The 15,449-nt window shown below is 45.2% G+C and overlaps 1 protein-coding gene and 1 long non-coding RNA gene across 2 annotated transcripts in view; both read right to left on the bottom strand.

Moving 5' to 3' along the window:
• LOC306980571 overlaps window positions 1–15,449 on the bottom strand; it is a 174,892-nt gene that overhangs the window by 78,716 nt on the left and 80,727 nt on the right. The gene's annotated exons all lie outside the window — the stretch shown is intronic.
• gpr185b (G protein-coupled receptor 185 b) lies at window positions 9,118–14,657 on the bottom strand. The gene is made up of 2 exons (XM_079580684.1): window positions 14,370–14,657; window positions 9,118–10,863 (listed from the first exon to the last, which is right to left on the bottom strand). The coding sequence occupies exon 2, from the start codon at window positions 10,859–10,861 to the stop codon at window positions 9,806–9,808; it is 1,056 nt and encodes a 351-aa protein (XP_079436810.1). The 5' UTR covers window positions 10,862–10,863; window positions 14,370–14,657; the 3' UTR covers window positions 9,118–9,805.

The raw sequence follows: 15,449 nt of genomic DNA, 5'->3' as shown, positions 1-15,449 counted from the left end.
AGTATCAAATTTAGGACAATCTTCTCTACCAGGTAGCCTAGCATTTCACTCAATTTAGCTCATTTCAGTGTGTTTTTAAGTCTTGAACAATAAACAGCCTGGAAACCTGGCTTACGTCAGACGCAGTGTTTACTACTGCTGCCTGTGTTCATATTCAACGCTAGCTTAGCCAAGCTAGCAATAACAATGAGTCATGCTGCCCTAAACACGACAAAAACATTGGCCCGTGCTGCCGTGTTTTTAGCTTTAAGTCGGCTGCAGTGATGTGGCAAAACTCAGAGCCTGTGCAACAATAAAAGGGTCGGCTTGTTTATGTTATATATAGCAGATTGATCGCGTGAAATATAAGATGATAATGTGGCACTGCTAGCATCAGGGAAACTACAGCACTTTCCGCGGATATGATGCCAGTGCAAAACCCGATTCGCAAATTTTGGATCCTCTTTCTATATTATATGCAGTTTCAGATTGCATCTCAGCAACCTATGGGCCAATGGGGGCAGAAAAAAGTCTATTTAATTCATCTGCAACAATAAGCTTCTTTTTGGATTTTTCCTGAATAATTGACCTAACAGTAATGGCTCTCAACTGGAGTGACCACCTTTCCCCATTTTGGTTGAACCTCAAAGTCTATTGCTTTGTGTTTTGGAGCCAAAACAGGTTCCATGGATACAAGTGTTTATTTCAATGCCTGTCCCACCCTGTCTCACTGTGTCACCCAACTTGTGCCACTTTTACTACGATTGCACACACCCCTTTCCCCAGCGTACTATATCGCCATGTTTTTGGTGCATGGACTGCTTCATTTTCACTCCACAAGCTTCGGCCCATTTGTAACCCAAGCTAAGCCAGATGCGGCGAGCGAGCTCCTATTTTTAGTCTGTTGTGTCTGTCCCGTCTAGCATGTCCACGCGCCCGGCTTTCTTGTGCGTACAGCTGAACCCTTTGCCAACGCGACGTGCATCAGATCATAGTGAAACGGATAAAATTTACTCGGAGGGATCGATACCACTCCCGGCGTCCCAAAAAAACCCGAACCCCATCGACCGCTTATTTTTAGAGAGAACGTTCACGTGAGTCTGATGCAAATTCGTGCGGCGAAACCCATCACTGTAGTGGCAGAGCAAAGAGAGAGGACGGGAGATGGTTTGCTTAACCATAACTTCCTGGTGTTTGTATTAGACCCTTATGCTTTACAAGTGGAGATACTACAAGTCATTGAACTTCTGGATTTAATGCTTGTCTCTTATAAATGGATGGTTGACGCTCCATTTCACCTACATCAGCACAATATCCATTGGCTTCAAGCTTTGCTAAGTTGCCAAAAATAACAATTCAAACCCTCATCTGTAGCAAAAGGGTCTAAGAACATTGATAGCTGCTTTATCTGCAAAATCCAAGTTTTGTCACCAACTTTATAGGAATCCTTCAATTGTAAATGTGCTATTGCTACCAACCCCGGCTAACCTCTGCCATCCTCTCTCTTTCTCCAATTGTGGCTTTTGTACACAGCGAAAATACAATTATTGCGAAGGAGTTCTTGTTCCAATATAAGGCCAAAAAAACAACAAAAGAGACACACAAGATTCTGCATTTAGCCAACACTGATTGTTTGCTGCTGCTGCTTCCCCATAGTAGAAAAACGCTCCAAATGTACACTTGTAGAAAAAAAACAAAACTACCTGCTTCAACGTTTGCGCCATTTTTGTAGTTTCTTTGCTGTCAACGTCTGTTATTTGGTTCAAAAGAGCTGAATTTGGAAGAGAAAGCGACCAGTATGCGCTTTAGTGAGCGGCTTCTATTCTCATACTTTTGAGCTGGCTGCGGACTGTTTTTGCCGAGCCGACACACCTCCTACGCTGTGGACGGGAGCTGCATGCCGATGGCTTAGTCACGCTGCCCCTCTCTCAGCAGTGAAAGCTATCCAAGCACATCAAACACGCCAACCTGCAGGCTTTACAGGGACCAAAGACGTCTGTATTCTCAACTGTTCGACAAAGAGATGACGTTTCCAATTGTGAAACTTCTGCCTGGATTTTGTTTGGTCAACACAATGCTGTAAGTGGCCAAGGGGGAGGAAGTAGAAGCACATTGCACATTACAGAGGGGAAATTCATAAGGCCTTGGTGGATGACTGCATTATGTAAGATAAAAGGTTTCCATCCAGTGGCTCGCCAGCCCTATCCTAATCTACATACACTTCAGGACTCAAATTTACAGATGCTTTTGCCTTGTTGCACACCCTTTGAGAAATACATAATATTAAGGGAAAACTCTTTTTTTTCCGCTGTATGCTTGTTGGCAATGCGATTTCTTGAGGTCTGCAGTATCCAGACTGTCTCTTTTATGCACTGCCTGACCAAAGAAAAGCCGTCATTAAAGGTCACCCGCTCTAATATTTCGTTGGACCGCCTTCAGTGGGAGAAAAAAATGCCATCTTATCTTTGATAAATGGCTTGAAATGTGCCTGAATTAAGATAATGCTGATTTTGAGCAAGTTTGAACTGTCTTAAGATTGCCAATGGAACAAGCTTTAATTCGCTTAAAGGGGCTAGATGCAAGTTAGCCATTTCATACTCACTACTGCAACCTCAGGTCATACGTGTAACTGCACCTTCTATATTAAGCTTGTGCATGACGGCACTTCGGACCCGTATTAACACCTTTTTGAGTGACAGTGCAGGATTTTAGAGGCAGTTGTAGTGAGCATGTTTGGGCTCCTTCAACACTTTAGGACATTGTTGAAACATGTAGGGCGGGGGAAAATACTTAATTTTAACATTTTTAAACTCTGTCCCTTTAAAATAACAGAAAACAAAAACCCTTGGAATGAGACAAAAAAAAGTCAAAGGCAAGATAAATCATCCTTGTTCCATTGGTGATGAAAAAAAAAAGTCCAAACCTACTCAAAATCAAGCACTTTGAAGATAAGATAGAGATTTCCACTGTTTAGAGCTGACTGTCACTTGTTTCAATAAGCTTCTGCAACGCCAAAAGATCGAGTGTTCACCAGGATCTTGCATTGATGATGGGGGAGTGTGACCACGGTGCAAAGCCTTCTCCGTCACATCTCCAAGACTCTCAATGGGGTTAAGATCTGAACTCTATGGCGGCCAATCCATGAGTGAAAATAATGTCTAACTGAACCTCTCTTTCACAATGTGAGCCGGATGGATTATCATCTTGGACTATGCTTGTGACTTCAGGGAAGAAGAAACCCATTGATGGAATGACCTGGTCAAGTCAGCTGATCTCTTTCTTCGGGCAGATAGTGTAACCTAGATCCGACCGACTAAAGAGACCCCAGATCACAAATGATGTTGAACCCAGGTGGCGGCTTTATTATTGGGTCAGGCCGTGTACATCGTCTGTCTTTTTAGTGCTCGGAGTCTGCAGAAAGCATTAACTCAATCCGATACTGTGGCTGAATTGCATGTTGTGAACACTATTTATGCAGCTATTACCCAAAGCTGGAGATACTATTCCTGGGCTACGCTTCTCATTTCGGCACGGGCCTCACAGGGATTGACTTTGACACGCGGCTGATCATTTAAATGCAGATTGCGAGCCCTGGCAGTTTATTAGCCCCGCTACCGCTCATCCTCTCCCGCTTACATCCCCCCTGTACATTAGGTGTCATTATTATAACAACACTATTAGCATTAGCGGCGACTCGACTTTACATGACGCCCTTTGCGGTGGTGGCGGAAGTGGTGGAGGTGGGGGAGCGAATCCATCCCACGAGTCGGATTTGACCTAAGGTTGGGCTCGGTTTTGGCGTTTCTATTTCACGCCGTGTCACCCCTCTTCTCATTAACCCCAGCCGAAGTGAGGGAGCCCCGGGGCAGAGCTGCACTATGAGCTTCCCGGGCGGGACGTTGTGGAGGCAGCACAGAATAGGAATATAGTACACGATAGTAATGCATGCCTAGGTATGTCGTAGCCCATAGCTTGGGTTAGTCCTGGTTTGGGAGAGGTTTTGATTTTGTTTTAGATCTAGCTTGGACCTGATTTGAAGGCACTTTATTTTGGAATGGAAAGTCAGTTTGAATGTGAATTTGATATTGTTAATCTTGATTTAAGAAAGCTACAACTCTTATATCCAAGAATCTCTTTAGGTTTCCAATTAATCTGGACTGCAGTGAACTTAAACTATATAACATTTTAATCTAACGCCCTGAGTCACTTTTCCCCTTCGTATTGGCTTTAATTGTCATAAAATTGTTTTTCTCCTGGTCTCATTTACATTCATGTCCACGCTATACTGTCTTATTTCGTCCCGGTTATTGATCGGAAACAGTATTCTGATGTTTGAGAAACGATGACGTTGCGTCCCACAGACTGGCCGTATATATCACGGATGCTCTGAGGATCAAATCTCAATTACAATGCATTTTTCAAAGAACTGTTTCCCGTTCGATATCGCTTTCAAGAATTCCCCGATTGAAAGTCAACTATATGTTTGATACTACTACTACTACTACTACTTCTACCAATCACTGCCAATGTTTGCTGCGGAGCTACTTACTCTATCGTTCAAGAGTTTGGGGTCAAATCTCATATGGAATAGCCTTCATTTTTCAGAACATGATGGTAAGTTCCCTTTTTCTGGCTATTTTGAGAGTATAATCGAACTCACAAATGTTGATGCTCAAGGGACACAACTAGCTTAAAGGAAGGCCAGTTATAGCTTCTCTAATCAACAGTTTTCAGCAACTGTGCAAGTGTTTTCTAATCATTAGTTTGTCTTTAACACTAGGTACCATTAGACACTGGAGTGATGGTTGCTCTTTACACCAAGATATGTATTTCATTAAAAATCACCAATTTCCAGCTTGACACATTAACAATGTCAAGACCAGGGCTGTCTTTTTCCATCCGTGGCCACATATCGAGGTCTATGCAGTGTGGAGGAGCAAAGATCAGTGGTCAGTGCAGTGGTACTTTCACCTGGGTACATTTGGGATTGGGACCTTAATGCTACCTCTGTCTCACAATAAAATGCCGGTCTTTGTGGTTGCAATTGTGTGGAATAATGAAACTTACAGTAAAAAGTCTCTGGAGAGGTGTGCCAAGTCAACAAGGAGTCTGAGGCCCACCAAAAATTAGACTGAGGGCCTCGTTTCTTTCAAATTGGAAGACATTTGACCCCAGACTTTTGAACGGCAGGATATAAGAAAAATCGTTATGTTTTTTAAGCCCAGGTTTGAGTAACCCTCTTTAATTGAGTTGTTTCTTCTTCTGAAGTGCGCTCATCTGGATTTCCTGGACCCTCTGCATTTTTGAAGCCCATAAACTTCCCTACATGTGCAGTAAACTCATTTAGTCTGCTTCCCATAAAATTGCAAAATGTGAAATATTAATGTTGAGGTGCAGATTGTCCGCTTTAATTACTCAAGAAAGGTTATCCATCCGATTGATTGTTTTCATGTCATGTCAGCTTATATAATCAAAGAGTGCCATGGCCTCGGGAAGCATTGAAAACGCATTAGTATGGACAAAGCCCATATGAAGCCAATACCTGTCATCTCTGTCATCGATTTCTCTGCATTTCGCTTCTGTTCTACGTTTCCCCGTCTGGCCCCCGTTTCCCCGCTTTGGCCCATGCTACAGCGTACATACGGTCGTGTATGCTCTGAGTAAAACAAACCAGGGAGGGAACAGCGCGTACACTGTAGCGCCGGCCGTCTACATGAAAAATGACCTATTGCGTATGGATCTCGCTCAGCGCCGGCTAATGGATAATCAATGGCGGCGATGGAGTTAGCGCGCTGTCTCTAAATTTAGAGCAATGCGGTCTAAATGGTATTATGCGGCTGTGGGAAAGCGCTCAGGTATAGGTTGATAATGTCGAATGTCAGTGTTGGGATCACAGAGAGAACATGGCGCGATTTATTCAGAGGTTACAAGAATAATCGCACTGAAACTAAATTGGACTTTGAATGTCGCGATTGGCAATCATTAATCATCATTAAGCATTAATCTACATAATATGTTTACGATGTATTGATTAATCGCTTGGCTGTGTTAAGGTGTATGGAAATTGTACTTTTTCAAACTTTTTTTACATCTCAAAGCAAAGGGTGTTGATGGGGTGAAGTGAATGTTTGCAGGAGGTGCTAATTCTGTTCTCTGATTGGTTGAGACACAGACAGATATTTAAGAAATTTACAATGTACAAAACACTACATCCCCAAACTTTAGTTGTTTTTGTTCTAATTGAGCCTTGTGTTTACCAGAAAACGATTAATCAATAGGTTGTGTTCATGTTCTTGAATTTTTTTTCAGTTGGAGGGCAGCTGCCAATACGACTCTATGGGAGAAAAACAGTTTTTGAAAGAGATTTCTAAAGTGTCCAAATGTTTTTCCCTACTCAGTGACAGTGATTGGATTCACAAACCTGCCACGTTATTCTTTGGCTGAAAGTCCTTTCTACGCTCATGTTTTTGAATATTGGACGCCTTTTATAAGGAAATAATTAGACCATATTTTATATGAGCTGGAAGAGATGACTTTGAACTTTGGTACAGTTTTTGTTTCATGTGAATTGGACCAGGAATAACAGAGAAATTTGCAATAAACTAAGACTAGAAATCTGCATTTTGACAATTACCATAGTTACCACCCAAGAATTTTCAGTTGCCCTCCACCTCCATTTTAAACCATGGGCTCTTGAGACTGTTGTGATGTCACTATTGCTAAAACTGTTGTCAGCTATTACTTAGTACTGCTTTAACTAAGTAACTCTTGCCCCTAGAGGCTATATTTTTAACTCATTAATTGTCCGTGAGAGTAAATACTACATTGACAGAAAAGGCAGAGGGACAGAGGGATATTGTACATCCAATTACACAATGGAAATATTTTTTTTCACTCAAACTTGGCTGTAAATACTGTTTAAGTTGCGCTAGCCCGCAGTTAGCATGTTAGCTTCTTCTTCTTCGTGATTCCATTAGTGTGTATTGGTGACTCCGGTCCGATGGCAGTCAAGTTGCAATTGTTGTTTTCTGGCCAGAGACACCGGGGGAGATGAAAGACACCCCCCCCCCCCCCCCCCCCCCCAGAGGGACTACGGAAAGGATTTATTAAGGTAAACACGTTACTTAGTACTGCTTTAAATAATCGATTAGTTGGTGATAAACCGATTATTATTTTTTTGTGTTTTCCAAAAATGTACAGCCCTATTCTGAATAATATCACGTGTCGTTCCATTTAGGCCATTTAATAGAGTTGTTGGCTATATTTTGGATCCAAATTTGTTAAACCAATATTAAACCAGGACTAAATGAGGCTGAAACACGGATTGATAGTCAAAGAGCCACAACTGCAGAACTGCCTGATCCAATAGATTAAACACTGCAACCAAAAAGTACTGTACCTACTACATTTAAGTCTAGTTTGTTTACATCTTAAACATCTCCTTGTGACATCTATAATAAACTATACAGATGCATTTACCCTGACTCTGGTATCTGTATGCACTGACCGGGTCCCCATTGTCGTTAGTAGGGGCATCACCTCGCCTCTGTTCTGGCCTTGTCCAGAGCAGGCTCCCCGGGATGGACGCTGCGTTTGTCTCATGCATAATTTGTGCTCCCGGCACCAGGGGGGGGTGGGGGGGGTGGGGTGCGATGTTACTGTCTTATTCTCACACCGAGGAGGAAAGGCGGTTTCTATGGATTTGCGTAAAATGCCTCTGAGCGTGTTTAAATTAGCTGACCCACTTCACGGTGCATCCGGCTTACATCCTCCAGGCTAGTTTCGCCTTGAGACTTTGATAGATTTTCGCCACCACAATCTATGTTTGGAAGCTTTGATTTCCATGTAGACCGTAGAAGAGGTACGCCATTGTATGGAGCTTTTAAGGCACTAGCAACTTGATAGGTGTCTTCCTGCTTCACGGCGTTCAAGACCATTTTGGCAACCTGGAAAGACTATAATAAATGTGTCGTAATTAACTGTGCAATGAGTCCTCTCAACTTCACTGATGATGCACCTAAAACTGCAACGTATCTATTGTACAGTAGCAATAGGAGATCATCTCATGCTATCTTGTGGAAAAGGCTCCAAATGGCTTGTGTGATGCTGCCAACGACTTGTTCTGTTTCACTGAGTCTCTTTCCTAACGCTGCACTGCTTTGTATAATATTGTGAAATGCCAATAATGTATGCAATCTAGTGTGACATGGTTTAAAATGAACTCTAGACGAGCTCTGGTTAAAAATATGCCTCTCTCTCTCTCTCTCTCTCCATTAAGACAGTGAAGAGAACAGCGCAGCCTAGTTTTGCGAGAGGAGCGTTCCCTGGGCAGCTTGGCTCTGCAGTGGCGCTGTCCTTGGTGCTGAAATCATCTCTCCCTCCCTCCCCTCCCTCCCTGCCTCTCTCTCTCTCTCTCTCTCTCTCTCTCTCTCTTCCCCCTCTTTTTGAGCCGACACACAGAGCAGCTGGCTCAGACCGGGAGCGCGTTTGATTTTCTTCACTCGAAAGACGCCTCACACCACAGCCTCAATATGGAAATCCGTCTCACTCTAGGTTTGAGCGCGGCCCTCTACAGTGCACCGAGGGCTATGGGAACAGATAGGCCTGCAGTACAAGGCAATTTCTATAGGGACATTCTTGAGATTTAGATACTTAATGCATGCCTGAGTATTTGTCTTTGTATCTTTTTTTTCCCTCTCAATGGCTACTTTTCTACTAATAAAAAGTAAAGGCACCATTCAGGGTGTATAAGGGTGGCAGCAAGTCAAATGTAATGGTTTTTAATATAATTGTATTCTGCCAAAATCTGCACATATTTCTTTTAGTAAGATTTGAAGACATTAGGATTGAGGGAAACTTGAATGAGGTGAACTTTTGAGCAAAAAATTGGATACAATTTCAGAGAAAACTGCCGCCAGACCATGTTGTTAGTAATTTTGACCAATTACAGTAAAAATAGCCTAACAAGGTTTTTTTCCCCCCCAAGAAATCTTGATTTAATGCCAGTTTTAATGACATTTAATGGCTTAATTTTGGCACAATTTAGTTAATGACCTTTAATGCTCTGCTGAAGCCTTAGCCTTATATTCGTTTCGTTTTTCTTACATGGTCCCTTGTGTGCATGAGGTGGTCGTCAATATAGAAACTGAAGCCATTTTTAAACACTACACAGCGATACTGGTCTTCGCGAATTGGTCCGTGCAAGCTACATTAGCTTTTCTCCTATCCAGAGAAGACAGCAAAGAGTTAGCTCATTGAGAGATAGCTCATGGGAATATTCAAGGTCATTTGTTGTGTATATTTAGCTCATTGTATTATCAACCATTCATACTTCAAACACTCTTTTGAAACGTGTTTGTCGCCGTCTGATTGCATAACCGTACTCCCAAGTCGTGGTCCTACTATGGAAATGTAGGACGTACCTTCCAAACAAAAGCCCCGCCCTCCTAATGAATGCTACTCTGTGAGAAGTAGGACACTCCTCTTGCGCCCTACCGGAGGTCGGCTGGTAAAGTCACCTCGCTTAACACCCCCCAGCCATAAACCTCCCCATCCCTCATCACATCACTTATTCAACCAACCTTGACAATCTTCTACCCACGTTTTGCAGTTGGTTTCGTCTTCCCCAAAACAGCGCATCGTAACCTCTTTCCGTCTTTTGTCCACTGGGTTTCCTTTGGCCGGCCGAGCGTTTTGCGTTTAGCCGTTAGCTCCTCCGACAAGCTCTGTGTAGAGGACTGTCCGCAGCCAAATCCTTCTTCGCAAAAACCTTGGCTCGGCATCGAAAAAACATCTGGTCGAAGCTTCGGATGGATTAACCTTTTTGCTACACATCGCTGGAAGTCCTCGGTCTCAGTGACAGGCCCGATGGGACGCAACCGCAGCACGCCATCCAAAGCGACTTCTGGATATCGGGGTTTCGGAAAGCATAGATGATCGGGTTGATGACGGAGCAGCAAGTCGCGGGCAGCACGGTGGCGTAGGTGTATATTACAGGGTAGGTCGAATCGGCTACAATGGAGTACATGGCGAACGGCAGCCAGCAAGCCCCGAAGGCACACAAGATGGCCGACAGAGTGGAGACCCCTTTCGTGGTGGAGATGGCCACGAATTGGTGCTGCACGGCGATCTGCTGCGCGTGACGGAAGGCGATTTTGCAGATTTGCAGGTAGAGCTGCATCATCATGGCGAAGACCAGGAGAAAGGTGACGGCGAGGGCCACGGCGTTGACCTTGGTGACCGGCCGGCAAATGCTGCACGCGGTCTCGTCCCTCAGACAGTTCCAGCCGAGCGCCGGGAGGAGGCCCAGCGTCAGGCACGAAAGCCAGATGAAGACGACCATCACGTAGGTATAGGTCACCGTCCTCTCCGTGTGGTAGGTCAGAGCGTTGTACAGCGACAGGTAGCGGTCCACCGTGATGGCGAGTATGTTGAGCACGGACGCCGAAAACGCCGATATGAGCAGTCCCACCGACAGCAGCGTCACGAACTCCACCGAACTGTCCACCAGGTAGGTAAAGACAAAGTTCAAGATGAGCCCGAGCCCGGCGAGCAAGTCCGCCACCGCCAGCGACCCGATCAGGATGAACATCGGAGCGCGGAGAGTGGGCGTGTAGAACAGCACCGCGATCACCAACGCGTTCTCACAGGAGATCAGCGTCCCGGTGATGCAGAGCGCGATGTCCCACGGGCTGACCTCCTGGACGGGCACAGAGGAGGTGTCCGGTTGCATTTCGGGGGTCATCGTCCGGACCATGGGCTCGGCTGAGGAGTTGGAGGGGTCCTCGGAAACGCCCCATGACGTCGAGGAGTCAAAGGGTTCCAGGCCGGAGGAGTTCGTACCGCCGCTCAGGGCCACCGCGGCGGCCAGGGAGAGAATCATAGCTGCAAGACACAACAGCATCACATTAGCCATTATGGAACGCTACCGTTTACCTTACACTTAGAAGCTCCTGTACCTGTGTCCTTCTCAAACGGTAAGAAAGACGAAGCTCCAGTCTTTCCTTTCCTCAAACCTTCCCACACATCTCAATTTGTCACGTTTGTTCCACGATTGCTTAAAAGGGTTTACAATCAGACGCAGCAGTAATGCCAGACGACGTGAGAAACAATTGTGACATTTGATAACTGTCCCCAACAATATTTTCACCATTTCAACACAGTATGTTCCAATTTACGTCAAAACAAGAAGCTTTGGCACCAAAACAACGCTACAATGGAACTAAATTATGAATAACATGTCTAAAGGTGAACTTTTCCACATATTCGGTGCAATGTTTTGGGGTTTTAGGCGCAGTAGTAGTGACAAAGAACCAGTTTGTCAGGATTTCTTTATGCCGGATGCCGAGTAGGAATTGATTGTCTACCACAGGAGAAACTTGGATGACTGAGAGCCTTTAGACACATGTGGTAATCTCTTCCATCGTGCACGGAAACTAAAGTACCGGCACCATTTTTCTCTGATGAATTGCTCCCATAAATCAAACAACATAGTCCACTTTGATCGACTCAACAACATTTGTCGTTGATCCGAGCCCTTTAATTGTCAATCCGATCAACTCTTCCGATCAGTTCTTGTCAGCAGCAGCAACTTCCCCGTTTTACTCTGAGTCACCATCTCTCTTGCACCTAAAGCAAGTTGCCCGCAGGAAAAGAGTGCAAAGTGGAGGAGGATATGAGTAAGAAGAAATTGTGAGAAGTCGACTTGTGACGGAGATTTGTAACAAAGGAAAGCTGAGAAGGGGAAACAAATGGGAAAGGGAGACATCAAGAGTAAACAGCGGATGTGACAAATTTGAGGTAAGAGGATACAGGCTACGACGAAAAGAGAGAGAGAGAGAGAGAGAGTGTGTAGCACTGTAAAAGGTGAAAGGTTGGAGGAACACTCTAGAAATAGCCGCGACAATCAAGTCAGCACAAAAGATCTTTCAAGTTTGCGAGAGGCTTTTGAACGTAGTGGTTCGTGGAGCTCTGGATGAATCTGTGAGGATCCAGGCTCATCATGTAACAACTGCATGTAGCTTTTCTGCTCTCGACACTTTCAATTCGATCTTCTATTGGTTATTTGTGTTGATTGATTTTCTTGCTTTTCTACGTAGCACGAACGTCATGCTCTGTCAGTCGTGCAAAAAGTGATAATTGATTTAAATATAGCCTACTTTTAACACATCCTTCTTCAGTGCGGCACTTTGAGTTACCTTTTGAACGAACTTGCCTTGAAAAAGCATGGATTTTAGGATTTCTCTACAGTTCATCCCCACAAGGAACCACTAGGAATCCCCAGTGCTCAATAAAGTAACTGTAAACTCTTGGTATCGCCTCCTGACAAGCTTTGAATTTAGTGTTCTCTTCCAATCCAATCCAACTTTATTTATAATGCACTTTAAAAACAGAACACAACAGCAAAAGGTCACAGTAAAATTAAGAGCACATAGGTAAAAGAATACAAGGAATACAGGCAAAAAAGATAAAAATACAAAAGATTCTTAACTCAAGTAAAAGCTACAGTGAACAGATAAGTTTTAAGAGCCGACTTAAAGACAGAAAGTGACTCGGCCTGTCTAAGGTGCGAGGGCAGTGCATTCCACAATGACGGGCCTGCAACTGAAAAGGCACGATCGCCTCTCAGTTTCCTTTGAGACCTTGGGACGACTAACAAAGATTGGTCTCCCGAGCCGGAGTCTCTTCTCATACAATAGTGAAACGTAGACACATACTGTTCGTACCTGTACAAAAACCTTGTTCCATCATCGTGGCTGCTCGTGTAAGTACTGGGAACGTACTCAAAGACGAAAGAACAATGGATATGTTGCAGAGAAGGCAACACACTGTCCAGATGATGAATGTATTGGCGAAACTGACAGACAAAAGGGTTACGATGGTGATTTAAGGAATTCACCGATCTAATAAAGAGTGGAGATGTTAATGAGGAGCAAAAAGACCGGTGTGGAACGAGGGAACATAATATGAGGCTTGACTGTAAATCACTTTGATTCTGGCAATATCTCAATACAATACCATGAAAAACTGGCACGTAAAAGCCATGGCTGTGATGTGTCTGCAGATTTGTTGTTGATCAAGCGCAAAAACAAAGCACACGTGATAGAGAGCGCAGCCCCTCTCAGAGTCTTCGCAGCAATAACAACACTTGCAAGTACACAAGTCGGTGGAAGAGTTTGGAGCATCAAAATGGAGATTGTTCAGGCTAAACGGGGAAACAAAACAAAAAAGGCGGGAACAGACGTGAGGGAAATGGACACAGGCGTTAACTCGAGCCCCGTGTGAGCCGTTCCCTCTTTACCCAGACGTCCACTCAAGCGGACATCGACTTGACCCCTAGTCTCAGCGCGTCACCGTCCGTCCCACTGACGAACCATCACCCCCTATGGCAGGTGTGTGGACAACGAGACGCGGATCCCTTCCATCAAGAGAGAGAAGAGAAGAAAAAAAGAAAAGAAAAAAAGGCTTACCGAAACGAAGCGGCGCGCACGAGACCTGCTCCTGTATCCAAACAGTCAAAAAAAAAAAAAAAAGATTTCTATTTTTAGGTACGTCTCTAAAAATGGTGCATGACGTCCTGGGGCAGCGGCGCGTGCTGGTGGTGCAGACTTGTGCGCGCTGTTTTTTTTTGTTTTGTTTTTTTGCTTGTGCACTTTTCATTCAACATATGCTGGATGCACGGACGGAGGAGGGGAAAAAAAAACGGACACGAAGCTAATTTTAGCTCAGCGATGTTCATTCATAAAAACAGTCGCACCACCCTCCCCCCTCCTCCTCATCCTCCTCCTCCTCCTCCTCCTTCCTTCTGGATCCGTGCCTCTTTATGTTGCATCTTCGCGCACGTTGCTTTTCCTTCCCCCCCCAAATCCCGATCTTTTTTTTGTATGACTTAATCTTAACCAGCATCCCAGCGCACCGCAATCCCGATTTCCCTCGTGCCAATCCGCAAATCTATCCTCCTTTGAGCCTCTACGTCTCTGTTCTTTTTTTTTTTTTTTTGGCAGAATTAGCTTTCCTTTTACGCACGCACGCCGTCAATGACTACACGCGGGAAGGTCACCATCACTGAGCGCCAAAAGAGGGAGAGAGAGAGAGAGAGAGAGACCCTCCACGTCCCATCATGCTGCAGTAGGCACGTACTTGAGTATTCCCCCCCCCCCCCCCCCCCCCCCCCCCGAACCCGGCTTTCCCGAACACCTCCGAAGATCCCCGATGTTGTTGGGGTTATTTTTCCAACCCCATCAGAACGCAACGATACAATAAGTCCTGGCTAAACTAAAAAGTGCCTGAATGGCTATGCGGAGAAGAAGAAGATAAAGAAGAAGTGCATGGTTTCTGCTGAGGAAGGGGAAGAGAGAGAGAGAGGGGGGGAGAAAAAAAGGGGGCATTACCCGCGCCGGTGTGTGCTGTCCCCCGCCTCCCCTGAAGCGAGCGTCTCCTTGTTCGGTCTCCAAATCCAGTCTCCGTGTTACGCGTCCCGATCCTCCACGGCGCGGGGTGTCCGTATACCTTCCCTGTTTTTTTTTCTTGTTCCTCCACGCCGGTTGTGAGAGAGGCAGATAGTTCGGGCGAAGGTGCGCTCTAGCCCTCGGTTGGCATGGTTATTAGCTTGTGTCGGCAGCACGGTCCGGGCTCCTGCGCGCACTCGTCTCGCGATTGGTCCAGCGGGTTGTTCTCCTCGCCTGACGTCAGAGAAGCCTTCGCCGCTCGCTGCTCGCTCGCTCTCTCGCTCGGTCCCCCGTCATCATCATCATCGCGGTGGGCTCGTGCATGTGCGTGTGTGCGTGATTCAGCTCCTATAAGGCGGCGATGGAGGAGGAGGCGATTGAAGATCTATAGTCGGATGTGTCATGTGTATCCACGCGCTGTAACCTACTTATTGCGTGACTGTACCAGAGTGGTACCCCCGCGGTGGTAACTTGAATGTCACAAGGGCTGCGACTGTGTGCCATTTTGTAGTACATCGAGCTCGCCATAGAGGGAATAGACAGAACACATACATAAAGTTAAGGATGAAGTTGCTCCTCCACATGTTAAGCCAACTATAGTCTGTTCCTTCCTGCACTGGAGAGAAGTGTCAGTAATGAAGGTGAAGTTACACTTTTCTTGCTTTTTGTCTTCTGTATTTGACCCATCCGTCAAAGCAAGCCGGGGCATAAGGTGAGCACCTCAAACAGGAGAAGGAAAATGGGGCCGATGGCGTGGAACATGGGCGGACAGGCGTGCAGCAAATATCAAACTCGGTGAGTCCATCTGGCCTTTTTTCACCCAAAACAAACCCAAACACGTCGACGTCAACTTTATTTGTGTGGCACATTTACAACAACGTGCCCAGAAGTGCTTCACATACAAGTATAAGCAAAGAGACAATATGAACACGATACAGTCGAGTAAAAAAAAGACACGATATAAAGTAAAAAGGCAGCTCAACTTGAATCAAACACCAACACAGATGTGTTTTAAAGGAACAG

The sequence above is a fragment of the Gobius niger genome (assembly GCF_951799975.1).
Source record: "Gobius niger genome assembly, chromosome: 21".
Taxonomy (NCBI): domain Eukaryota; kingdom Metazoa; phylum Chordata; class Actinopteri; order Gobiiformes; family Gobiidae; genus Gobius; species Gobius niger.
This window is presented reverse-complemented; position numbering and strand designations above follow the sequence as displayed.